We start from the raw sequence: 27,751 nt of genomic DNA, 5'->3' as shown, positions 1-27,751 counted from the left end.
ACTTACATTTTAATCCCTCTTCCCATCAAGAGAGAGCACCATGGTGATGTGGGGCTCTGGGCAGCGGCAGGGGCTTGTTGTGAGGAGTAAATTCCTGGGTCACAGTCAGGGGTAGGTGGCCTGAGGATGGAAACGTGAGCTTCTGCAATGCTGATGGGTTCTGTTCTCTCAGGTGGTCAATGTGTCCAGGCTGGAGGGAGATGACAATCCCGTGCAGCTCATCTACTTTGTGGAGGATCAAGACGGGGAGAGACTCAGTGCCGTCAAGTCTTCAGATCTGATTAACAAGATAGACCTTCAGAGAGCTGCGATTATCTTGGGGTACCGAATCCAAGGCGCTATTGCCCAGCGTAAGTCCCAACTGTGTTGGGGCCCCAGACCAGGCTTCTCTCGATATAAGCTCCAATGTGGGGCAGTAGATTTTGTGTCTTAAGCCCTTATTATGAATTGACACTTATATAAGATGCCAGTTGTTAAAGCTCATTTGCCGAGACCCCCTTTGTTCTAGGTTCTGGGGTCTTCTAGTTGTGGCGGATACCGCTGCTTTGCCTATTTCCTCTTCCTGGTGTTGGAGTGGGTTACAGCACCTTACATCAATGCTCATGTCCTTCTCCCTTCTCCTGTGCTGTTTCTCTTTTTAAAAATTTTGTCTTAGGCAAATTCGTGTGCTTGTTTTGTTATTATTCCAAAATCTCCTATGTCATGTTCTGAACGTTGGTGGGGACCGTGAGTCACGCAGGAAGCAGGGAGGTGCCCTCTGGATTTGTTGGCTCCTTTCAGGGTCTTTCAACACAAAGAAGTCCTTGATCCTTACCCTTTTCAATCCTGTCTCTCTCCCACCCTATCCTCACACCACTCCACAGTGTAGAAAGAGGTATTTTGATCTTTGTTTTTGTTGGAAAGTCCTTGGCTCCTGCTCCCTGGCTGTGCTTGTTCTTGGTGTCCCTTTTCCAACTCTCAGATTTTGGGTACATATTTAAAATGAAGGAAAAGGAGAGGCAAAAAAAAAGAGAGGTCTGTTTTCCAAATAGACCTTTACAAATCAGACTCTTTTAATGGGGATGTTTTTCCTCTGTGATCCAGAGAGTCCTTTTAAGAGCTTGGGGAGATTTGCTCCAGCACTAAAGCCATCAGGAAGTGTTTTAGCACCAGAGGATGCTGAAAAACTCCTTAGAGAGTGTAGATGGGAGGCAGAGCAGTTTCAAAAAGTGATGGCTTTGAAATTTTCCTTGGTAGCATCAGGTTCTTTGTGAAGTCTATCTTGTCCCTGGATACTAACCAGGACAGGGCTCTGAATGCACATTTTCCATTTGATGGAAGATGGTGGGACGGAGTGAGCCGTAACCACAGGTAGGCTGTGCTGGCACACCTGAGATGTGACTGCATGCTAGTGCCCTCTGTTTCAAGGCAGTGAGAAAATGGGAGCAAAAGCACTTGCTGACGTGGCTTTACATGTGACATTTGTGGTGGCAGGAGGGGCAGCTCACGCACTTAGCATTTTAAAATAGGTTGAGTGCAGCAGGATACCACACCTTTTAGGCCTTCCTCTGTCTGGTCTTGGGCCTCTCCTTCCCCAGTCTTGGGATTTCAGAGTTGGTGAAGGAGGCCTCAGCTGAAGCCAGGGCCAGCCCAGGGGCCTTGGGACACTGGTGTCGACGTGGCTTTGCTCAGCCTCTGCCTCTCCAGTGGTTTACCAGGCTGGAGCTCAGAGGAGTGTCCAGATCTCTCAGCTCCTTGGTAGATGCTGACATTGCTTCTCTGTTGTCAGTTGTTTTTATGCAAAGTGAGCTACGTATAGAAATTATATTCACATTAAATCTTAAAATCCAAAGTTTTGACCCATTGTTACTTTCCCCATGTCACCTGCAGTGTCTGCTTTGCCGGGGCCTTTTTCATAGTCCATCTGATTTAGAATGTTTGCTCCCTCCCTGTTGCTGTCAGGGGTCTAACCCAAACATAAACCTAACCCAAGAATCTTTTGTTATTACATCTTTGAGCAGATACTTTTAGATCCCACCACAGGTATTAGCCGTTATATGATATGAAGGAGCCTAGGACTCAGTCCCTGCCCATGTCTACTAAAATGGATTTGAAAAGACAAGACAAGATCCTGGCCAGATTGAAGAGCAGAGTGTGCAGTGTATTAAGCTGGTACATTTATATAATAAGAGGCATTTTAAAAGAATAATGAGGCACCATTTGCAAAACAAAGACAACAAGAACAAAAGAACTTAGACCAGGGAGAGATTAGTGTCCTCATAGGGAGGTCCCTATGAGGCAGCTCTCTGGGGTGAGAGGGGTGGGCATTTGGGTTTCCCTGACTGGATCTGAGTGGAAGAAGCATTGAGCATAGTCTGGGTCAGGCAAGGAGCCACTGAGGGAAACTGGGGGTCCAGGGGAATTGAAGTGTGATGGTCCAAGGTGTGAAAGAAGAGGGGGCTGAGGTAGGGTGGGTGGGCACGACATGGTCGAGGAGTGGCACATTCAAAGTGTAAGATTTACTTGAATATGATTTCAAAAATTGACACTTGATAGCTTAAATAAAAGAGTTTTAATGAAGACCCAAGGGTTCAGGGAGCGTCCCAGATGAGGAAGTAAAGGCGGCAGCATAACCATGTGTTGAGGCTTCAGTTTCCAAACACAGTGGTGCACACCTTAGAAAAATTTGAGAATCATCTTTATCATTTTTAAAATATCATGGTAACATATACGTAGAATAAAATTTACCATTTTTTTTTTTTTCTATTGGTGCTGGGGATTGAGCCCAGGGCCCTGTGCATGCTAGACAAGTCCTTACCACTGAGCCACATTCCCCAGTCCTGCATTTTCACCATATTTAAGTGTATAATTCAATGACTTTAACTAGATTCACAGTGTTCACAACCATCTCCATTACCCGTTTCCAGAGCTCTTTGATTATCCCAAACAGAAACTCTACTCATTAAATAATCCCTCCTCATTTGCCACCCCTATCCTCGGGCAAACTCTGTTCTTCTGTCTATAAACTAGCCTCATTTTGGGTGGAATCACGACACTCAGCTTTTGGGGCCTGACTTCTTTCACTTAGCGTGTCTTCACGGTTCATCCAGTTGTAGCGTGTGCCAGCTCCCCTTCCTTTTGAACAGTTGATGATATTCACTGTATCAACGTTCCACATTTTGCTTATCCATTCACCTGTTGATGGGTATTTGGGTTCTTTCCTCCTGTGGCTGTCATGATTGATGCCACTATGAACAGCACCGTCTGTATCACCTTTCAGTTGCTGAAGGAAAAATCACCATGGGCCTGTGTGCTCTTGCTGGGTCTCATGAGTTATTTCTCTCGGTACACGGCACTCCTAGTACATGACATTATTTCGAGATTCATTTACTTGATTGAACCTGTGCTCCTTGGGGCCTTTGTCTTCTTGTCCATCCTTGTGTCCTCCTCTAGAACTGCATCTGGCACATGTAATAAGCACTTGTGGAGCCAGATGCTGGGGTGCATGCCTGTGATGGCTCAGGAGGCTGAGGCAGGAGGATGGCAAGTTTGAGGCTGGCCTGGGTAACTTAGCAAAACCCTATCTCAAAGTAAATAAATAATAAATAAATAGTGCTGGGATGTAGCTCAATGGTGAAGTGTCCCTGGGTTCAATCCCTCATACTAAATAAATAAATAAATAAATAAAATTTGAGAAAAAGTGGAAAAATTATTGAGTAGCAAGAGATGGGGAGCCTCCTAGTCGGGCTCCTGTGCTCTCTTCAGACCTGGGAGGGTGTGAATTCCAGCTGTGCCAGTTCTGTGGGCACAGCAGTGTTCTGTATAAGCAGCTGCTTTTCACTCTCTTTAAAAAAATATTGATTTATTTATTTTTATGTGGTGCTGAGGATCGAACCCAGTGCCTCACATGTGCACGGCAAACGCTTGCCACTGAGCTACAGCCTCAACCCTGCTTTTCACTTTTGATCAAAGTTTTACAGAACCATTTTTGGTGTGGAAATGTACTGCCATGAGAATTCAGAGATGAGCTAATAAACTAGAAGTCAGGAGACCTAGAACCAACTGAGCTTTGCCATTGAATTAGCCCCAGGCCTTTGGAAACCTCCAATGTGTCATCGTGATTGCTGATGTCCCCTGCAGGGGGCATTCCATGTTGCCTGCTCATGGTTCCTGTCATTGGGAAGTTATAACTTACTGTCTTGAGTAGAAGGTCTGGGGACTTTCTGAGTTCCTGGTGGAGGAAGGCACATTCAGTCCGGTGCATGGGCTAAGAAGGCATTATTGAGAGACTGTCTTCCTATCCACAGCTCTGGACAGGGTGAAGAGGCCATCTCCGGAGTCCCAGAGCAGCAACCTGTGGGTCACTGTTGGCGTGGTCATCCCGGTGCTGGTGGTGATGGTGATCATTGTCATCCTCTACTGGAAGCTCTGCCGCACGGACAAGCTGGACTTTCAGCCTGACACTGTGGCCAACATTCAGCAGCGGCAGAAGGTAAGGGTTGGGATCACTTGGGCAACCTTGTGGCACAGAGATGGGTCCAGGCTCTAGATACTGAAAGGTGGGAGAGAGCTATTAAAGGCATCTTCTGGCTCAGGGGTGGTGTCCTCTGCCTTCGTGTCTGAATAACTGAAAGCCCAGTTCTTCTGTAGTGGACACATTCCAGGAAGGTGAGGCTGCAGAGGCTCAGAGGTGAAGTGAGCTCCGTGGTTTCATTTTTGAGAGTCAGTTGAAGATCATATTCATCCTGAGTCATTTGAAGATCTTTTCAGTTGAGGATCATGTCCATCCTTTGTATGAATTTGGATCTCTTTCACCCTTGGATATTTTCAGAGAAGAGGGGCCAAGGAAATTTTTCTCACATCGATGTATCTTTTCTTTCATACACAACTCCACCAGACAGCTCCTTCATTCTCTGTCCGCCATGTTGGATGCTCATCTATCCACTCCATCATTCAGAATTGTAAATACATGCCTTAAACTTCTAACTTCAAATATACGAGCAGACATTTATTTGGTATTCTTTCAGTGTTATCAGTTCTTTTTGTTGTTGTTCTGAGTATTGGTCTGCTGAGAGTAATACTATATGATTTTTCTTGCAATAAACAATACCCATAATGTATATGCTGTGGATTCCAATTTGGTTTTCTTTGAGAAGAGCAAGGCAATCTAAGTGCAGAATTTCTTGATTTTTTTTTTATGCCTCCCTCCACCCCCCCACCCCACTTTGCAGTTTTTTAAAGTTGATTCGCCTACACCTAGTTCGACAGCAATTTTTTTTTAGCAGCCCATTTTACATGTGTCTTTTCCAAAGCACTCAACTTAGTTTTCATAGAAATAGCAATTCTCTTTTCACATGTATGTTTCAGCGGTGTTCTATACTATCTTCATAGTCACATCAGATTTCAGAGCAAAGAAATTGACTTTGGGTCAGTGTCTGGTTCATATGCCAGAGTCCTAGGGAAGAACTCACCACAGACATTCACCTCAGCATGAATATCCGTGTGTTTAGGGAGTGGAAGGTGGTGGTCAGTCTACTGTATTAACTTTTACCCTCTGTGGATCTCACAAATTTAGAGGACTCACTCCACTTTGATGGTACTTATTCTTCTTATTAAAAACAGGCAAGCAAAAGGCAAAAGAACAAGGAATTAGAGAAGCTTTTAACTTCATTCTGATGATCTCAGTGTAGTTCTGCCTCTTGTAAACCTTGACCTGCTGAAAGAAAAAACATGTTTTATTTTAAATTTTATTTTAGTTTTGTAAAAGTGAATGAAAATAGTCCATTTTTTCCCTTATGAGTTCAGCAAAAAATGCAAAATCTTAATTAGATATCAAGCTTATGGCTATGTTAGAATCATTTCATATGTAAATGTTATATTTCCACTCATCTCCATGTATTATTTACATGGTCTGCTTGGGTTGCTCTGTTGTTATACCAGTGAATGGCATGGAAAAAACACACGACACCTGAATGATTCGTAGTGTGAATTTCATTGTAATAAGTTCAGCAATGGTTTGGGAGGTGTTGTTCTTCTCATAAAAGGATTATAATGGGGAAGTTTCAGCAGCAGAGCTGTGTGTGTAGGTCTTTCCTGGTCCATATCTCCTGACGCACGTACTCCTTGTGGAAACCCACCGTTCTCTGTTACTTCAAGAAACTGAGAGGTCACTGCATCTTGGGTTAAAAAAAGAATAGTCCCCCAGCTTTCTCCTTCTATCATTTTACTTCTGAAATACTTTCATGTGTCAGACCACATTGTGAATCAAGTGGACAGAGTTTCAGATAGAACTTCTGGCCCTGGGGGCTGCTCTTTCCCTTCAAGGTGGTGTGAGGACGTGCAATCCATGTCGCCAGCCTTGTTGTGACAAGGGTCCTCTGCAGGGAGGAGCTGGGGAGAACCGTCGCAGCCAGCACAGGCTGTCGGGAGGCCAGGCCGTGGGTCTTGTTTTGCTGGCATAAGGACCCACCTTGCCGATGTGGTCATGGATTTGCAAGAAGGGAACCATGACCTTTCTTTAGTTTAAAAACAAACCTGTCTACCTCCTTGGTGCTCCTTCTAAGCCTGTATGGCCATAGCCTGTTTCTTGGGTGACCTGCGGGGCACTCTCCTGCCCTGGTACTTCAAGTTCCTTTTCCTGTGGCCTTCTGTTTTCTCTCTCCATTCTACTCACTGGCCATTGCTCCAGCTCTCCAGAGTCTTCCAGCGAATCCCAGAACTGCAAACATCTGGAGACAATAAATCCATTGATCTACAATCCACACCCCCTTCCCCTATAATGAGAAGATGACCTCTTCAGATTGTCTGGGAGTAGGTTATTTTTGAAATATGATAACAGGGAGAGGCTGTTCTGTCGTGTTTTGAGGCAGGGCCCTTTCTTATTTCTAATAATAAAGGGAAAAATGCATGTAACTGTCCTTTATCTGTAATCTCTTTAATCTGTAGTCCTAAGTCATCATTTATCACTACCACCTGAAAAGCTGCTGCTCAGATCCTCTCCACCCTGAATGGCATTGGCTAGATGCTGCAGGGCCTCAGGGAAACTTGTTCCTTCTGATGGGGACAAGCCACACCCAGTTATTAGCTCAGATCCTAGTTATTGCCCAGATCCTAGCTCCTGAGTGATTGGCACCTGGGTTGCTCCTAAGGTCTGCACTGGGGGCCGCCAGAGGGAGCTGCCCCAGACCATAACTGTACACTCACCAAACTTCTGGGCCAGGCGGGCCAGGCTAAGTTACAAACACAAATAACATGTCATCACTGCATTCCAGGGCCTTGGTGAGGGGGAGGAGCAGTCTCCCAAAAGCTGACACACGACAGTACAAGCAGGTCCTGTAGAGGGACCACTCCAGCAGGTGGCTGCCTCTGCCTTTGTGAGCAGGTGACACTGGGCTGCAGCTGAGAGGTGACAGAGGTGACATGGCTGCAGAAGGAATATGAGCAGCTCAGGCAAGCTGGAGCAAAGTTGTAAGGAAAGGCACAGCCCAAAGCCACTCAGACCCAGGTGGTGCAGTCAAGGCTGGGGGGCTTCAGGACATGGAGGGACTCTAAAAGGTACCAGGTACCGTAGACAGTCGGCAGTGACTTCAGGGCTCTCAGCAGGACCAGCAGCTTGGACAAGCTCCCGTTAGCTGAGGTCTCTTGGAAAGCAGTGTAGAATGAGTGACCTGAGGAGGAGCTGGCTGAGGGCTGCTTCCCTCCTGCTGGTCAGCCTGTGCCCCACGGCGGCCTGGAGTCTGTGCACAGGTACTCAGTTCACCCCACCAGCTGAGTGTGACCTGTCCTGGGCTTGGGTGGGAGACTCTTGGGTGCTGTCCAACAATTCCTAGGCCCAGGGTTTCCATGGCCCCATGCTGGCTACGCTGAAGACAAACAGATGGCAACAGCTTTGCCTTCTAAGTGGAAACAGCATGGTGGTTAGGTTTTTTTTTTTTTTTTTTTCAAATTATATAAGTCAAATAACCAGTGCTTGCAATGGCACTCTCTACATGATTGCAAATTTTTATTCAGACACTTTTGGGATTTGCTCTGTGGTTTCTATTGTCATCTTAACTGCCCCTTCCCAGGGGGACAGGCTAACCCAAGCACTGGGGACTTCACTGTGTCTTGTTACATCTGGGTCTTATTATATTTATGACCCACGTGTCTTGAGATTCATCAGGCGTCTCGCTGTTTGGCTGACCTGCTCCACCAGACCTCCCTGACTCCTTGGTGATGTGTTCCAGTGGGGCACAGACAATGTGGCTTGTTCCCTCCATAAAATAGGAAAGAAAGAAAGAACAAGAGCCTTCCTTCTTCAGAAAGAGCCGAGCCCTAACATGCATATTGAAGACTAATTAATTTCCACTCCTCTTTTATAAAACATGGAGTGGAGCCTGTTTGGTATGTGAGGCTGGGCATGCAGTGCCAGCCAGACTGAACTCCAGATTCTTTAAAAAAAAAAAAAAAGAAATGAAAAAACTAGGTACAATGATCCAGAAAATAGGGTTGAAACAAAAGGAGTGAGTACCATACTGGGTATGTGTGTGTGTCTCCTCTTAATTTTTTCCTTCTGTGTGAGGATGGCTTTTGTATATAAGTATGGATTAGTTGTCCCATTTCTGTTGTCATTGAAGATGGTGACTTGCCCAGCTGGTGAAAAGTGCAAGGATCTAACGGATATATTTAAAAATGTCAGCTGGATTTGACAGTAAGCCAATGGGATTTGTATACTTCATTTATGACATATAACCTTTTCTTGATTCCTCATAAAATTCAGAAAGTTTGGTGCTTCAGCTGTCCTTTCTAAAGTTCATTAAGTCATCAAATATTTATTGAGGGTCTGTCCTGTGTCACGTCCTGTTGCTGACCTAACAAAACATTATATCCAAATTTATGTCTGTAACTATCTGGTACCTGAGGACTCAACTGTTTACCCTAACTACTTGACGTTTCATCAACCAACAGCTATAATAATGCTGTCAGTCTCACTCGCCTGGCACTTTGGCATTTACGAAGTATCTTCACATCTATTTTCATGGTTGCTCCTTGCACGAGCCTGGCGGTTTCTCAGGGAAGGCGTTTAGAGCCTACACTGGGGCTGTGCATGCAGCACGCAGAGACCAGCACTGTTTGTGTTTTACATCAGTCCCCTCGGAGGCCCTTGCTTTGTTACAGCAAACCCCGGAATGTGTAAAAGAGATTGTTGCCCAGTTCTTAGAGGCACGCACTTTCTTACTGGGAAATATATCAAAAAGGATTTTAGCAAGATTTATGAAATGATGGCAGTGGCGGGTGGATGACTGCTGATGCTGTTACTCTTTTGCTTAGGAGCACTTTGTTTAAGAAGATAAAAGGAGGTGTAGCTGGAGTAAAGCAACCCCGTAAAATCCCAAGCCCACGTTAGGATTTTTATCATCAGCTATGAGCAATCGGTGTCAAATTTCAATTTTCTGGCTATCTTAAAAAGGCTCGACAGATGGACGCTCAGGAATTATATAGGTGGATTTGTACTTTCATTTCAAGATGAAAGCAATATTTATAATTATGTATTTCATAAATTAGGATGTTTCAAAGCCCAAGAGAGGGAACTCCATCCTAATCAATGGACTAGATTTTTTAAAGTTTAGAAGTTAACTTCTGGCTTTCCTAATTTTTCCTCTTTATCTATTATGTATCTATACACCCATAGATAGATGCTTCACTTTTAAGAGTACAGTTGAATCTTTATGGAAATTCACAGCATGTGAGGAAAAAGCATTAGACTGGTGGTAACTGTTGGGTTTCCAAAAGGCATGTAGCTGATGGCTGCTAAGTACATTATTTATGAATCCAAACACAATGCTGTGTAGTTAATCTAAATGAGCACACAGGCATGTCAAACAAGCAGGGAGGGATCACGAGGCTCAGTGAACAAGAGACTTGCACTGGTGAGCTGAACACAGTATCCACTAGTTGTTTGAAAGAAGGTAATGAAAATTTAACCTGCAAGTCTGAATAAATGCTCAGGAAGGTGTACAGCCTTATCTTAGCTCTACTGATTTTTTTTTTTAAGTTTGAAATTGTAATTTTGATCTTTCAGACATGAATGTGGAAATTTTCACTCCTTTGTCTTTTGATGCAAAACACAGCATTAGGACCCGGAAAGCCCGTGCACAGGTGCTGGCGAGCTCTTTAGTTGCTGAGGATCGTGAGCTGTGGTCAGCATGTACCCCAGGGCGCTTCTGTATTTCCCTGCAGAAGGTTGAATAGATCTTGACTATCCTCTTCTGAGCTAGACACACAAAACACAGGGCCTGGCCGTGAGCTTGTCCCTGGGACAAAATGAGACAGTGCCTCAGGAGTTCTTCCTGCTGTCCTTTTGGTTCTCATTGATTCCTCCACTGGAGGGAGGCATCTTTGATGGTTGGGAGGTGCTAGAGGTGACGCTGTTAAATAGAAGCAACCTGTGGCCCCCTCTGCAGAATGTCTGAATTCAGAGCATCCTGGACATGGATTGATGATCCTGTTTCTTGTCTGCATTTCTCCCTTAAAGAAATACATACAAGATGGGGATGAGGCAGCCGTGCCACAGGTTTATTGTGATTCAGTGAAAGGGATCTGCCAAGCACCCTGTTGTCTTTTCATTTGATGTCCTCACCTCTACACAGAGCACCCCAGGAAGCTCCTGTGGGGGTTAGAGGCGGGGGTCTCTCCTGTGAGGTAGGAAAAAAGGGAATCCTGCTCCTAGGAAAACATTTGTCCACTGCAGGGGTCCCCTGGTAGACCAATTCAAGATTGCTGTGCTAACCCAGTTTCCTGGATGAAGAAAATAATTTATGGGGGCGGAGGAGGCTGTGGAGTGGTAGGTCTGGGTTCATGGTTTGCAAAGCAGTGCTCCTGAGCCTAGGCGTGTGGTGCCCAGGGCCTGTCTTGTAACAGGATCTTATGAATTATAGAATGCGGGCTGTCAGTCTTTGCGCCTTTTGTTTCCAAGCAACTCTTTGTAAACTCTCTTTACAGTAAGTTTTGTCACCCTCTGCTGGCAGAGATCATTATTGCAGACCGCTTTCTTTCTACCGTTGATCCTAGATTTCTAGCATTAGAAGCCGTGCATGCATGCTTGTAATCCCAGCCACTCTAGAGGCTAAGACAAGAGGGTCACAAGTTGCAGGTTGGCCTCAGAGATTTAGTAAGACCACAGCAACTTAGGAATACCCTATCTCAAAATAAAAACAAGAACAGGGAATGTAGCTCTCTAGAAAAGTGTCCCTGAGTTCAACCCCCAGGAACCAAAGACATTAGGTGACACCCCTAAGTCACTGGTGTGCTTAAAGTTAACACAAATATGACAAAACTTTTTGCTTCTACTTGTAGTATGTTGTCTAAAATCACTCCGGAGACTTGGACGGTCGTTTGATTGCTAGGACTATCTGCAGGTGTGGATAGTCTGCCCAGGAGGACTTTGGTTTTCCTGTGGTGTTGCTGCTGAGGACACTGCTCAGGGTGACTCTTCAGGCAGTTTGTTTCCCTATAATCCTGGTGGCTCTTTGAGTATCATGAAAATAGGGTCATCAAAAATGGTGCCCTGGGCCTAGGGGTGCGACTCAGTGGTAGAGCTCTTGCCTAGCTTGCCCGAGGCTAAGTTCCATCTGCAGCCCTGAAAAAGAAAGCATCTCTGGGTACCTCAGATGCCCTTCCTACCTCATCACAGGCCCGGAAACTGAGGCCCGGATCTGAGGTGTGGGCTTATGGGTCTGTTGTAGGTTTTGGGTCCGTTGTTATCATATGCCTGGGGGGGGGGTGCTCCTGCCCCCACTGGTGTGAGTGTGGACTCTTCCTGAAGACCCCCTCCTCCTTCAGCTTTGTGCTCCCATTACTTCTGTCGACCATTCCTTTCTGGAGATTCTTTACTCTTTGGCTTCGATTCCACTGAACTTTCCAAATTCTTCTCTTTTTCGGAAGCCACCTTCTGTTTTCTTGCCTGCTTCCTTCTCTCTTCTTAGCTGCACACTAGGAGATGTTCTCCAACTCTGTATCTGTAGAGCCTGGATTCATTTTGAAAGGCCCCAGCTCCCCTGCATGCCACCTCCAGACAGGTGGCGTTCAGTATTCCCTCTCAGCCCACGGGTCCCTAAGCCACTGCCCTCTGTCTCCAGCTGCACTGAGCTGCTTCCCTCTGGGACCTTCCTGCCATCTCCGCTTAGCCCGTTTGAGGCGCGTCGTTTTATCCCCTCCGTCGTCATTCCCATAGGACTCGCCGCTTGCCCCTGCCGTTTGGGATGGCCTGTCTGAAACTTCCGGCCATCGCTGGTCTGTTTGCTCTCCCTTCGTCTCTTGTGTCCGTCTGGTTTCCATCCCCTTCCTTCTGCATCCTGCTGCTACCTAGCCCTTCCCATTTTCTTAGCAAAGATTTTGGCTCAAGACTGGCATCACGGGGCCCTCTTGCTAGTCCCTTGGGTCCTTCTGCTTGGATCTTAGAACATTTAGTGGTCTCCTGATTGCCCAGGAGCTGGCACTTGGGGACGTGTGTTCGCAGGTTGTCTTCTCTCCTTCTCCCCCGCTCTACATCCTGGCCCCTCTAGAGCAGCTGATGTCACCTCTTTGGGCCTCAGGATTCTCTGGCCCTGACATAATCAGGAACATGCTCTTTGTAGTTTTGCCTGTCCTCAGGGCCTGCCTTAAGTCCCTCTTTCCCTATGAAGAGTGTGTCACCTTGTCTTTCTCTCGCGCTAGTCCACTGTGACAAGGGGGCAGGTGCTGTGTTGGAATGGCTTTTCTATTACGGTCTAGCTATTTAATCCTTGTTCTCTTGTTTAATCCTTTGCTGGCATCTGTCACAAATTCTAGGAATAAACAGAACCTTGTACCCAGTCAATGTCATAGAGACGCTTGTGGGGTTGGGTCGGTGGCATGGGTGGCACAGTCTTGGGTTGGGGTTGTGCTGTCTTGTCAAGCCCTCGTAACCTCTCTTCACAGTGCTCAGATTTCACAGTAACCACCTTGATCGTGTGTCTGCCTGTATGTGTGTGTGTGTTTTAGCTGCAGATCCCTAGCGTGAAGGGCTTCGATTTTGCTAAGCAGCATCTGGGTCAGCACAATAAAGATGACATCTTGATTATTCATGAGCCAGCACCACTGCCAGGACCTGTGAAGGACCACACCACGCCCTCTGAAAATGGAGACGTGCCAAGCCCCAAGTCGAAGATCCCTGCCAAGAACGTCCGCCACAGAGGAAGGTTATTATTGGGCTTTCTGGATTGTTCTCTGTTGCAGAGCGTGTTTCTGTTCTCAGGTTGTCCATTGCCAGTCTCAACAGGGCTGAGGGTGAGTATCGCCCAGTGTCTGAAGCCTCGGATCCTGATGACTTGCCCGGAGGCACACACGGACTTGGGAGTGTTCTCGCCTGCTCTGCAGGGTTACCAAAGGAGGATGTGCAATTATTTCCTCAAGTTATTCAAGGTTAGGAATCACCACCTGTGACACTTTGGCAGTAGTGGCCTCAGATTGGATTAGGGACAGGCCAACTCCAGCGTGTCTGTTCTAGGTGAGCGTGGGAGGCATTTCTGGTGATCATAAGCAAAGGATGGATACAAAGCACAAAGTGCACAGCCCATCCTACACACTTGGCCAGCGCAGGCTTCTTTGCTCTTGCATCACTGCTTTGTCTGCAGGTGACCCTCATCACGTCCTCCAGTGAGTTTTGCTTTTCTCTAGCTCCCCACGCTGTCACCTTTGTTAGCACAATGCACAGGACTCTCCACAGCCTCCCAGCTCACCATTCCTATTTCTGATACCTCCTATCAATCAATCAATCAATCAATCAAGCATATGAAGCATTACTTAATTTTCCAAACTACCAGTAAGTCCATGGCTGCCCTCTGATCCTGTGAGATGGGCTGGAGTCATGTAGCAGGAGACCAAGTTCACACTCAGGTTTTATGGGACTGACTTGAGGTCATAGCACCACCAGGATTTGGCTACTGACGCCTCAGATTACCAGCCGGCCTCTGAGCTTCGGACTGTAACTCCCAATTAGCTGTGGCACACCAACATTCAAAACAATGCCATCATTTCCATCTGATCAGAAAACCCACTCCAGGTGTCTGGCCTGGTTATAAGAATGCAACGGATGTAAGTGCATGATCTTTGTGAAAGAAAATGAATTATGCAGAGACATGCTACTTGCTTAATTATTTTCCAGGCTAAGAATGAATTGAATTATTAAAAATGATTTAATATACTATTAAAGCTTGGCAGGATATTTTTTTCTCCCCAGTAGCCTCCTCATAAACTTCTAGTCCTATCATCTCAGTTGCTTTATAGCCATGGATTCAAACTACTGTGAATCAAAAATACTCAGGAAAAAATACTGCATCTGTATTGAACTTGTACAGGCTTTCCTTTCATATCATCATTTCCCCCCCAAAAATCTAGTATGACAACTATTTATATAGCATTTACATTGTAAGAGGGATTATGGATAACTTAGGATGTGCATAGGTTTGATATAGATTTGTGTCATTTGATGTCAAGGACTTGAGTACCATGGATTTTGGTGTCCGTGGGGATTCTATAAGCAACGCCCCATGATACTGAGGGGCGAGAGTATACCTTAGCATCCCTCAGGGCACCAGAATGTCTTGACACTTCATGTTGTGGTAGAAGCCAGGGAGCCCACAGAGGCAGTGTGCTAACTGGTTAAGGATTTTCCCCAGCCTGGGGCAGCCTGGGTGCTGTGATACCCTTGATGTTTGTTTTTAGAACCAATCTCAGTAGCGCTTGTCATTCCTGCTGTTGTGAGTTTAGGAGTCTTACATACTCTAGAGTCAACTGAGGCAGCTGCAGAACTACCCTGGCCTCCTAGGGATTCTTAGCCCCAGTGGACCCTAAAGCAGGCCCAAACCCCAGATGCTCTTTGATCCAACTTGTGTTAGACCCACATTGCCTGTCTAGAACTGAGCCAGGGCCAGGAGCTAGTCGTAGGCCTCAGTAGCTGTGGGACTGTCCTCCACTGTGGCACTTATTTCCAGCCTTTGTTGAATTGCAACCTCCAAGCCAGTTAGTAAACATATCCCTCGTCTTCAGCACATGGTGACTGAATAGTGTTGTCCCGGTTCTTGGACGGTTTCATCTCTCCCGGTTTTGCCTGGAAGCCTGATTTCCATGACTGAATTAATGTGACCTTTTTCTTTTGTTCCTTCTTGCTTCTGATGTTTGCAATTTGTTTTGTGCCTGCAGAGTCTCCCCCTCGGATGCCGACTCCACCGTCAGCGAGGAGTCCAGTGAGAGGGATGTGGGGGACAAGACGCCAGCGGCGGTCCACGAGAGCAAGGCCCACAGAGCCCCACAGAGCGGTCTGTGACTCTCCTCCTCCTCCATGTTACAGGGAGTCGTGAGGTTCCCGTAGGCCAGGGTGTGACCCTACTTCAAATGCTGAGCCTTTAAAAAAGACCCGTGAAATGGGGTGCAGTTCTCAGCATTGTCACCTCTGAACATTACAGTGGCGTCTGCTTTGAGGCAAGGGAGGCAATTTTCCTGCCTGAAGGACAAGAAGGAGGAACTGCACAGAAATCATAGTCAAAAAAGTATCCCCAGAATTCAGTGACTTTCTTAGGATTCGAGGATTTCACAGCTGTCCCTGTCTGTTTCCTTTGTCCGGTGCCTCGACCTTTTGTATGATCAGACTCCGTTTTAGTGTCCCTGTACTGGGAGTCAGATAGAGCTTTGGAGACCAGGGATGGAGTGAATTTCCTTCCCATTCCAAGGGGCAGTGCCATGAGACTCATGCCTGTTGGAACCTGTGCCCAAGGGCCTTCCCAGCCATGAGAGCAGTTTTTGGAATGATGGCAAGGCAGCTTGACTTTAGTTTAATTGATTCTGTTAAATACATGTGCCCATTCAGCTTCTGTCTTGCCTGGAGATTTATTTATATTTTATTGTTGTGTTTCAGAAATGCAGAGATGATTGGGAAGCCTCAGGCTACTATTTTCAATAGTAATTTTTATATTTTTAAAATCACATGTTTTTCTGTATGAAAATGTAGCACAGAGTGATCTGCATTGGTAGATGAACAGATTCTGGATGGAAGCCCAAGGGCCTCTGCTATCTCGGATATGTCTGTGACTTTGCAGGTCCCTTAGGCCCTGAGGCTCCTGTGGGACTAAAACAGCCAATCCTTGAGATGCCTATCAGCTGGTTTTCGTATAATGTTAAAGAAATACCACCCCCCGCCCCCAGAATAAGGGAAGAGATTTTTTTTTCCTTTGGATTCCGTTTTTCAGAATCTTAAAAATTATTTAGCACCATGGTAACATGTGCTGTATTTCAGAAGGGATTAAAATCTAGTTTTGATTCTGTGAAAGAAACATTTGGGGGGAGAAATCAAAGAGCTCTAAATTTCCTCAATTTCTGTTGATTGCTTACCTCAGAAAATCTTGCTATTAGTTCCTGCACTTAACTCCTTCCAAGAGTGTCACAACCAGTGAATTCTATAAGAATCAGACACCACTCTTATCACGCATTCAGAATCCAAGTGGAGAGCACTTCAGCTGGGGGACAGAGAGCTGGCTGGATGGAGGGGGTGGATCAGATGTCCCTGTGAGCAGCAGATGCTCAGATGCTGCTGCCATAGTTGGAAGGGACACCAGTCTGTGCATTATTTTCATGCTTTAGAAAGATGGTTTTCTCACTATCAATAGCAATTCACTTTAAAAACTTTGTTTCTCCTTGAAAGGCATCATAAGATAGCTTTCTACAGAGGTATTGTCTTGCTTGCATAGAATTTTGTTAACTAAGTTGGACACAGTGGTGCACACCTGTTATCCCAGTGACTTGGGAGGCTGAGGCAGGAGGATCACAAGTTCAAAGCCAACCTCAGCGACTTAGTAAAGCACTTAGCAACTCAGTGACACCCTGTCTCTAAAAAAAAAATATTTAAAAAATGGCTGGGGTTGTGACCCACTGGTTAAGTGCCCCTGGATTCAATCCCTGGTACCAAAAAAAAAAAAAAAAAAAAAAAAAAAAAAAAAAAAAGAAAGAAATTTGTTAAATATAAAAAAGAATCTGAGCTGATATCATAACTTTTTAATTATCTTATGTGTCACATAAAAATCCTCCTTTTGTAAGTCAAATGAAATTAAAAAGTAATGAAGGTGGGAGGTTGTTTGAGAACTGCTGTCCTGGGACCAGTATTGCCTCTCACCCCTCAGTAGCCACTGGCTCTCTTTAGGCTTCTTGGCAAGGCTTTTGATGGCTATCCCAAGTCATCTGGCATTTTGAGGCCCAACTTGCAGTGAAGCTCAGAGAAGACCTCTTTGGTTTTTGTAAATTTGAGTTGTGCTCTATTTCCTGTGCAGCTGTTTGGAAGGGGACTGCCATGCAGGGACCTTTCAGAGATGACGTACAGGCAGATCTGCAGTTAAGATCAGCCGTATCGTTAGCACGGAGGCCACCTTTATTGAGGGTGTGAAGGTGCAGGAGGTACTGTGCATTCTGTATGGGAGACAGCAGCTATTCTCAGGGTGTGGTCAGGGCTGCAGTCCTGTGTCCCTGCCTGACTAGTTTCTCTCTCTGCCCCTTTATTGTCAGAATTATATTAAGTAGATAAGGACTATGAAATGCTGAGTGCTTTTTTTTATGCTGTCCTTATTAGGTTGCAGCTGTGTAAGTGTGTGACTTTTAAGTAGTCATAGCTTTATTATTTAAATTCCGCAAACTCCAAGTTTTGGAATCTTATGTGGGAACAAAGCCAATATTTACTCTTGCACATGCTAATGAATTCACCAAGCAAATTAATAGTCTTTACCAGATCAACTACATATAACATGGAGATTTTTTGAGTAGTATCAGAGTGCCCATTTATGAAATGATTGAGATCATATAGTTCTCCTCTTGTCACTAAGCAGATCCCCAGAGGCCTCTTCAAGGAAACATCCTGTCAACTCACTTGGTCATGCTTGCAACAGGGCTTGCTGGGTGCTGGGGTATAATGGAGAAGGTGAGATAAGTGTGATCACACTTGGTGGTGTGTGACTGAGGGTCACCAGCAGTAGTAAGGGTGCAGTGTACATGTGTTTATCTGTAGATAGTGGAGTAGTATTCCCATACAAATTGCTGGTGCTTCAGCATTTCAGTAATGCCCTTTCCTCTCTCATTCTGCTTGGATGACCTTATCCTATGTGATCCAGGATTGTGCTCTTTCTCTTTTTGTCTTAAAATGAAGAAATTTATTTTTTCTTTCCTTTAAAAATTATAAATGTATATAACTTTAATATGATGTTTAATATTTGCATACACTATAGGATGGTAAGATTTATTTCACATATACCTTTTTACTTTGTGGTGAGAATACTTAAAATCTAATCTTGTAGCTATTTTTAGATATACAGCATATTGTTATTAATTAATTTTAGTCACCATAATATATGATCTGTCTAGTTGAATTTCTATCATTAAAAAAATGGTTTTTTAAAATGATAGAAATGTTGGAAGAAATGGTGTTTTAATCCAGAGTCCTTACTGTGTGGGTCCCCTCAGGCTGGAAGCCACTTAGCATTATTCTCTTATGTGTTCATTGAACTCCCCATGGGTCATATTATCCAGGAAGTTTGTTTTTTTAATTTGTGTAATGCATAGCAAACAACTTTTTTTTTACACATAATTTAAAAAACACTTTTTGGCCATTTGAAAGGCTGGGACCCAGCTGTGGAAGCTGGAGGGTTCTCTCTACTTCCCACTCTGTTCTCCTGCACAGCCCCTCAGCTCGGCCTGTGCATCCTGTGCTCCTCTGGTTGCAGGTGGTGATGACAAAGCAAGGATCTCCAAGTGCAGTGGGAAGGGGAGGGCTGGGGCCCTGTGCAGGAGCCCATGGAACCTGGGCAGGGAGCACAGAACAAAGGGGAGAGGCCTTTTCTTTCTGTCACCTTTGGCTTGAGGCTCAAAGGCATCTCTGAGCTCTCTACCATCCTAGGGTAGAGAGATCTCACCTTTGGGTATCAATAGCTTAAGGGACTACCCTTTGTTGCTGTCCCTTTAGAAGTTTGGGTCAGCAAGGTTAGAATGTCTGGCAAAGTAATCCTCTCCTTTCAGGCAGTAAGCCTGCAACTGAAGTAGCTGCTACTGGATGAAAGGAAGTACAAACTGTTGGCTGCCTGAAGGTGTGCAGTAAGGGAAGAATGCCCCAGAACAGCTGGGGTCAGACAGCTGGGCCTCCTCACCAAGAGACACTGCTCACTCGGAGTGTACAAAGGATTTCTAATTGCTTGGCATAACCTGTGAATACAATTCAAATTGAGAGAAAGTACAAAAGTCTCTCTCCACCGATGTACATTCCTTATGTAATCATCTTCTATTTCTCACTGCTTTGCTCTTGATCTTTTTTTACACTTGGAGAAACCTCTACATTTTTCACTTTTGCTTGAGGTTTCAAACCTTAGGCTTAAAACACACACACACACACACACACACACACACACACACACACACACAGTCTCCCTGCTCTCATGCCTTCTACTGGCCATTTATTTTTAAAGCAGTGTCTGAATTTCAAGAGGTGAGCCTGGCCTGTTAGAGGAAGGCATCAGTTGATCTTAGTGTCATTAGCCAGCTCTTCCCATCTACTCAGCTCCTCTTCCTCTTTCTCTCTCTCCCTTTTCCTTTTTAAACTTGAAAATTTATTGGGATTATTCTTACTTCAGAAAATACTCATTAGAGAAAACTCTCATTACAGAAAATATAAGAAAGGCATCCATTTTTACCAAGATCCAGTCTCTTTAAATGTTTTTTTTTCTTTTTTTGAACACTTAAATTTCTTCAATTTCACAGATTCTTTTCGTAAAAGTTATTGTAGTAAAATATCATAGTATAAAATTTACCCTTTTAGCATTTTTTGGGGGGTACCAGGGATTGAACTCAGGTGCACTCAACCACTGAGCCACATCCCCAGCCCTTTCTAAAATATTTTATTTAGAGACAGGGTCTCATTAAGTTGCTTAGGGGCCTTGCTAAATTGCTGAGGCTGGCTTTGACCTCACTTCCCTGTCTCAGCCTCCCAAGCTGCTGGGATTACAGACATATACCACCATGCCCAGCACCCTATTAGCCATTTTTAAGTGCTTTTTAATCTCTCTTTTTTTGATTTCCTGTGTGCAGCAGGTTTTTCTTCTCAAGCATCTTCAACTTTTCTTATCAAGATGGGAAAGAGAGACAATTTTTAATAGTATATACCTGAGCGTTCACAGTCCCCTTGTCTTTTATTTTCTCAATTGTGTAGTCAGCCCTCTGTATCCGTGGGTTCCACATTCAACCAACCATAGATGGAAAATATTTTTAAAAAAATTACATCTGTATTTAGCATGTAGAGACTCTTATTATTAGTAGTAATAATGATAGAGTAGAGCAAATATTTACACAGCACTTACATTGTATTATGTATTTTAGGTAATGTGGAGATCATTTAAAGTATACGGGAGGATGTACATAGATTCGATGCAAACACTCTGCCATTTTATGGAAGGGACTTGAGTGTTTGCAGATTCTGATATCTATAGAGGTCCTGGGACTGATACCCTGTTGGTACTCACTTAATATCACTCTAGGAAGCTTCTTCCTAGGTCAGCTCAGAACTGCTATAAATGCTTTTTTCCTAGAAGGTCTGTAAACTGCTTGTTGACCTGCTGAGCAACTTGAGGATCCTTCTGTCCTCCCCCACCCTTTTTTTAAAACTGAAGATTTGAACCATATTTAGACAAAACAGAGTAATTTTTTTACACAGTATAATAATGATTTTATCACATCTTTCTTAAGAGTTTGTAATTTTTAGTGAAATTGAAAGAGACAATGTTTAACCCATATCATTTAAGTTCAAATAGAGAAGTTTTAAGTATGCCACCATCAGCATGGGGACATAGTTTTAGCCAGAGGACCTGTCTGAGGATTGTTTCAGGCAGGGTCCATAATTTTGAGTGTTCAATTTCTTTAAGGTGACTTTGTTTTTCTTTCTTTCTGTGCTAGGTCCCCCCTTGCCCAGTTCAGGGAATGAGCAGCATTCCTCCGCCTCCATCTTTGAGCACGTGGACAGGATTTCCCGCTCCTCAGAGGCCAGCCGGAGGGTTCCCAACAAGATCCAGCTGATTGCCATGCAGCCCATCCCAGCACCCCCCGTCCAGCACCCCATCCTGGCTGACCGAGTGGCAGAAACCAACAAAATCAACAAAGAGGTATTATGAACACCCCCTCCCTATTTTCTTTCTTTTTTGGGTGGGGTACTGGGGATTGAACCTTGGGGTACTCTATCTCTGAGCTACATCCTCAACCCCTCTTTATTTATGTATTTTGAGGCCTTACTAAGTTGCTGAAGAGGCTAGTCTTGAACTTGAGATTCTCCTGCCCCATCTTCCTGAGTAGCTGAGATTACAAGCATGTGCCACCCTGCCCAGTCACTTTAGCACTTTTAAAATTTTATTTTGAGACAAGGTCTAACTAAGCTGCCCAGACCAGCCTCTCTAACTTAGAATCCTTATGCCTCACCCTTCCGAGTAGCTGGGATTACAGGTATGCACCATCTGGCTAATACCGCCCCCCCCCCTTTAAGCATATTAATAAAAAAATACATTCTGATTTTTGTCAATGCTTTAAAAAGAGTGAAAGATACAGTGTCAAAAGGTCACAAAGGCATGAACTGCTGACAACTGTGCTCAATTTAAAACATGCTTATTTTTTAAAGATCAGATGCTGATCAGGGACACTCTTAGACACATTGGCAGATGTGCAGAAGGGAGTACCCCAGGAACCCTGAGACTGCTGCCCCCAGAAAATCCTGCTTTGGCTCTGGGTCAGGTCCCATATGGCCACTGATGACCTTTGCTATTTTTCAGGATGTTACTCTTTATGAGGAGGGGATCCCATGTCAGGGAATGTGTTTCCCTAAACTGGGTAATTATCCATAAATGGATATTCTACAGTATAATGCACATACCTTCCTTGAATGTCAGTTTTACTTTAAGAATCTCTAAAGTAGTGATAATATTGAGTATGGAAAATATTTATTATGTTCTCAGGGCATATCCTAACTTTTGATCAGACAAGTGTGTGCTCAAGGGTTGTCACAAGCCGATTTCCAAGGTTTGGGCATTTCCCCTGCTTTGGGTAGAGGACGCCACTGCCCCTCCTTCCTGCAGGTGGATCTCATTTATTTTCCCCCAGCCTCTTTCAGAGTGTTGGGTCTCACCATCACTCCGTCACCTCCCTTAGCGCCTGCCTGGAGCCCATAGACAGCAAGTCCAGGGTTGGGGAGAGCATGGCATGTCTAAAAGGCCAGGTGGATAGCATGTCCAGAGACCTCTGAGAACACCCATCTGCCGTCCCCCTGCCACCCCTGCTCAGATTCAGACGGCGCTGCGGCACAAGTCCGAGATCGAGCACCATCGCAACAAGATCCGGCTGCGCGCCAAGCGCCGCGGCCACTACGAGTTCCCGGTGGTGGACGACCTGTCCTCGGGCGACACCAAGGAACGGCACCGCGTGTACCGCAGGGCACAGATGCAGATCGACAAGATCCTGGACCCCACGGCCAGCGTGCCTTCGGTGTTCATAGAGCCCAGGAAGAGGTGGGCCTGGGCCCTGCCTGGGAGGAGGCGTGGGGACTTGCCCTAAGAGCACAGGCAGATTGGGATGTCCCTCTGTGTTGTAGGGCCCAGGACAAAAGGTCCTGTCCATTTTTTCATGAAATTCCTGAGAATGAGTTGAGGAGGGTTGTGCCAGGAGGGCTATTTCTGCTTCTAGGAAGGCCCAGGTCAGCCTGGGGCGCTTCATGCGGAAGCTGCGGTGGTTTTTCTCCTCTGCATGTCGGGTTGCCTCTGCACGGATCCTCTGGGCTTAAGAACACACACAAAACTGAGCTCCAGCAGCCTCTTCCATGGCCTCCCTGGCCCTTCCTCCCCTCCCCTCCCCTTTGGTACTGCTGTCGAGCTGTCCAGGTGGATCTCACTTATTTTCCCACAGCCTCCTGCAGAGTGTTGGGACTCACCTTCCCCTGGGCTTCCCAACTCTGCCCCTTGGCTCACATATGTTCTTGAAGTACGGCTCTCATTTGTGTCTCCTGTGCCCAATGGGAGTCGGGTTTTGTCGCCTGCCTTGTGGAATCTTTCTGGAGCGCTTGGCTTGCCTCTCTGTGCAGCTCCTCCCGCTGCCCCGCAGATGGCCCCTCATGCTCCCTCAGACCTTCCCCTGCTTCCCCTTTCTGGCCTTGGTTGATTGGAGGCTGTTTCTGTGCCTCCCATTTGCTTCCCATGGCCCTGCCCAGCCTCAGATCTCACTCTTCAAGATCTGCTTCAGGCCCCCGTAGCTGATGGTGGTATTAAGTTCCCCCTGACCTCTCCCTTTTCTGACCATCTGTGTCACTAGATAGTGTCCTGATTACATGATTGTTGGTAGGTCGGGTCTGGTAGGACTGGGGCTGCCATGTTGTCTGTCTCCTCGGGGCATCTTACCGTGGTTAGCACATAGTAGGTCCTCAGAAGATACTTATTGTATGGAGGGGGTAACTCAGCGGCAGGAGGCTTATTTCCCATGAAGATAATTTCTGTTTATTCTGGCAGCTCACGAATAAAACGCTCTCCTAAGCCCCGGCGGAAACACCAGGTCAATGGGTGCCCTGCTGATGCGGAGAAGGACAGGCTCATCACCACAGACAGCGATGGCACCTACAAACGGCCTCCCGGCGTGCATAACTCAGCCTACACTGGATGCCCAGTGCGTAATGCCGAACCCTCTGGAAATGGGGTGGGGCTCAAGGAAAAGACCCTGATAGGAAAGGATGATGAACAGTGCTGGCTGCTGCCCCATGGGACATAGTTGGGGAGGGGGGCAGCAGAGCCGTGAAGTACATGGGTGGGGCTAGGCCACTCCTGTCATGTCAACCTGAGGCTGCTGGGTAATACCCCTGAAAAACTAGCCCTGTCCTCAAGCTTCAGAATGGGAGCTGGTTGGGGGGGGGGGGAGAGAAGTATGTGTCCAGGTTTGTCTCCCCCTCCACTCCCTGTGAGATGGTTGTTTGGGTTTCTTGGTGATAGAGTTGTGCTCCCCTTCTGCTCTCAGAGTGCTCAGAAGATGGTGTATTTGTTGAGCCTTTGCTGACTTCAGTATCTCATATTCAAAATGTTCTGAAGTGTTTCAGATTTTGGAATTTTTTAGGTTTTGGAATATTTGCATGGACTTTGTTGGTTGAGTATCTCTAATCTGATAATCCAAAGTCTGCCATGCCCCCAAATCCAAAACTGAGCATCAGGGCAGAACTGACAAAGTTACAGATTCTGGTACATTTCACATTTTTGAATTATGGATATTCAACCTTTATATACATTTCTTGTTTTTGTTTTTGCAGTGCTGGGGATTAGGGTCAAAGCCGGGGCCTCACATGTGCTAGGCAAGCGTTCTGCCCCTGAGCTACATCCCCAGGACTTTTTAAAAAAATTTTGAGACAGGGTTTCACTGACTTGCTGAGGCTGGCTTCAAACTTGTAATCCTCCTGCCTCAGCCTCCTGAGTAACTGAGGATTATTGGTGTGTTCCACCTCACACCAGTAATGTATGCATTTCTTATTTTTATGGGAGAATGAACTTAGAAATTAAGAAACGAAGAAGTGAACACTTTTTTTTTCCAGTGCTTTATTCACTCAAATTACTGAAAGAGGCACAGAATTGCTCAAAGTGTTGGAGGCAGACATTGCTAGCATTACGACACATGCACACAGGCTCCATTGAGTAGGACAGCCGTCCTCCCTGAGGGGCTGTGAGAAGTACAGACACAAGAGGGGGACAGCCAGACACAGCTGACTCTGGCAGTGCCGGGAAACACAATGGCCTCAGCCTGGTGCCAGGGAGCAGCCCTGCCGTGTTGCCCCCCAGGCCCTGTCCTCCTTCTGCAGGCGAAAGGACAGAGCCATCCTTGTTTAGAGAGCAGTTAGCAAAAGGCTTGTCCTTGGGGAAGGCATTTGTGATGTACATGACCAGTCTAGATACTTATGCAACCAGCCATTTCTTGAAGTTTCTATTTTTTTCTCCTAAATTGCACAAATAATACTGACTTGACAATAGAATACCACAAATGTTTGAGAACTGTACTGTCGTGGAGCCCAAGTGTAATTGAACCCTGATCCCCTGAAAGAAATGGGTTTTCTTTGGAAGCTTACTATGTTTCTGGTGTCCTTTAAGTCGACTGACTGTGGCCTTCATAACCTCCTCATGAGGATCCTGCGATTTTAGAGTTGGAAGGTCTGTAAATTGGACCACTCTCCTCCTCGGTGGGATTGAGTCCCCTGGTCTCTGGGTCTTTCTGGATGCTGCGCTCCTCAGGAGCCATCCCCGGGCCTTCTTGCAGCAGATGGTGCTCTTGTGTTGCAGAGGGGCTTTGGAAAGTGTCTGGACGCTGGTGGTGTTAGACTTCACCGTCCCCTGGGGATCCAAGATTGCCAGCCACCTGGAACTTTTGTCGGTCTGAAGCAGGGACTTCCTGAGGTGTGGAACTGACCACAGGAGAAGCAGGGGCATTCCTCCTTCCCCTCCACTTCCCTGGGCAGCCTGGGGTGCTTGGCCCCCACAGGAGAGCCTTGCTCCCCTGCCCTTCTGAGTTCCTCTTCTCTTGATCTCTTCATTCACCTTCATTGACCCCCAAATGAAACTTCCATCATGATGGTCTGGACCCTCCTTTTAATTAAATAAGTAATATTTTTCGAAACAGCTTCTCTTTTTATGTTGCCCAGGCTGGCTTCAGACTCCTGGGCTCATGCAGTTCTCTTGCTCCGGCTCCCAAGGAACTGGGATGTCACACGTTCATGTCATCGCACCTGGCTTGGACCCTCCCTTTCTTCTTCATTTTTTTTCCTTCACAGAAAGCGCAGAGGTTCCTCCTGGAGCTGCTGGAGAGAACACCAGCCTGGAGACCACGGCTCGCCTGTATCCCTGAGGCTCCTCTTTCAAAATTCCCCAAAGGAAACTCCTCTTCCTCAGATGAGCTTACTTTTTACTTTCTCTCCCTAAAAATCCTGAAATGCATCCTTAGGAAGATAGTGCCTCTCTCAGAACTCACCTTTTCTTAGGTAGCTTTTCATCCTCAAAACCATACGGGTCCTCCATGGCTTTGGGTTATCTTGACTTTTCCACTTTCCCTTCAAAATATCTTCCCTTGAGGTCTCTCTTCTCCTAAAACTGGAGAAATAAATACCCCTCACTCCCTGTAACTAAGGCTGCCAGTGTAGTCCAGGCCGGGTGGATTGTGGCCCTCAGGCCAAGTCCAGACAGATGCATACTTTAGAAGGTGCAGTAAAGTTTTATTGGAAGACAGCCACACCTGTTTGTCTGTGTGCTATCTGTGGCTCCTTTTCAGAGTTGAAGAGTTGTGATAGACTCTGTGACCTGCAAACCCTAACATACTTATTATCTGGCTTTACTGAAAATGTTTGCCAGGGCCGGATGTGGTGCCACTTACCTCTAGTCCCAGCTACTCAGAAGGCTGAGGCAGGAGGATCACTTGAGCCCAGGGGTTTGAGGCCAGCCTGGGAAACATAAAAATGTTACCCCATCTCATAAAAAGAAGAAAAAAATGCTTCTTGGCTCCTGATGTTATTTATCATCCAAACTAGACGCTTTGGGTAAAAGGGAATGCTGTTAATTATTAAACTGGGGCAAGAGGGGTAAACCAAGGTTGTCTTGAATAAAACAGGGTGTCTGATCACACTTAGAATAGCCTACCAAAGATTGCAAAATAGGAACCCAAATCCATCATATTTGAAGTCTAAAAGTGAACAGGTTGGCGTGTAGTTCTGAAGAAGGATAGAGAAATGTGTATCTGCTCAAAGGGAACAACATTGCACCTTAATACAATTATCAAACCAGGATTCAGGGAAATGGAATTCGGATTCTGACTTAGGGATTCTGGGTGAGCCTCCACTTGTGTAGGTCCCAGCTTTTCATCTCCTAGGGAACGTCTCCATGTGAACCACTGTGCCAGGGGCTGGGGTATAGAAAAACGAATGCGCCCTCTTGGCTTTCCAGTTCTGAAAATGTGAGGAAACAGCTAGGTGACCAAGGAAGAGAAGCTCCAGCGTCATGGTTCCGTGACTCTTGGCCTTCTCAGGAGGATTCACAGGGCTTTCTAAAAGCCCAACAAGAACAATTTTAGAAGAGGAAATTTTTATTTTGGGGCTCACAGTTTCAGAGGTGACTACTCTGTTGGTCTGGGCTGGAGAGGAGGCTGGACATCGTGATGGACCAGTGTGGAGGAGCTGTGAGTGTGGACCTTCACCCACCTCATAAGGAAAAGAACACAGTTCCCTCCAATGGCAGATCCATCATAAACCAGAAGCCTCTTTTAGGGCCTTACTTAGAATCCCTAGTAGAGCCTTTATGGAGATATTGTAGTTTTAGAGAAACAGATGAGACCAGGCATGTAAGGGGCATAAGAGTGAGGTCATCGATGGAACTTTGTGGAGAGAAGAGCATCTGCTCCATCTCAAGGGGGCCGGAGCTCTCAACAGTAGTTGGTTGTTTCTGTGTGAGTCTGAATCCAGAAACTAGAGCATTCACATGAAGTTTTCAGATTTTTATAATATTATATATTTTCATAAAGACAGTAAAGGCCAAGCAGAGCAGGTCTGAGGGCCATTTGTGGGTTTGCCAACTTGTAGTTCAGTTTTCTGTGTTTTGGAGTTAAACAGTGGCTGTCCTTGGTGCTGGTAGGAATGACCTGTGATCTTCCATGGGACAGAGCTTGATCATTAGAAAGCAGTATCCAGACAGCTGGCCAAGCTGAAGGGTGT

The 27,751-nt window shown here is 45.8% G+C and overlaps 1 protein-coding gene across 2 annotated transcripts in view; it reads left to right on the top strand.

Annotated features, from left to right (window-relative positions):
• Positions 1-27,751, top strand: part of KIAA1549 — a 154,077-nt gene that overhangs the window by 90,059 nt on the left and 36,267 nt on the right. For both annotated transcript variants that reach the window (XM_081286368.1, XM_081286367.1), the window contains exons 9-15: positions 173-350; positions 4,287-4,471; positions 12,979-13,175; positions 15,178-15,293; positions 20,950-21,155; positions 22,321-22,544; positions 23,535-23,688. In XM_081286368.1, the coding sequence (XP_081142494.1) occupies positions 173-350; positions 4,287-4,471; positions 12,979-13,175; positions 15,178-15,293; positions 20,950-21,155; positions 22,321-22,544; positions 23,535-23,688 (1,260 nt within the window). The remainder of the gene's footprint in view (positions 1-172; positions 351-4,286; positions 4,472-12,978; positions 13,176-15,177; positions 15,294-20,949; positions 21,156-22,320; positions 22,545-23,534; positions 23,689-27,751) is intronic.

The sequence above is a fragment of the Spermophilus citellus genome, assembly GCF_964194105.1.
Source record: "Spermophilus citellus genome assembly, chromosome: 3".
Classification (NCBI taxonomy): Eukaryota; Metazoa; Chordata; class Mammalia; order Rodentia; family Sciuridae; genus Spermophilus; species Spermophilus citellus.
The sequence above is the reverse complement of the archived record's forward strand: the minus strand, read 5'-3'. Positions and strand labels throughout refer to the sequence as shown.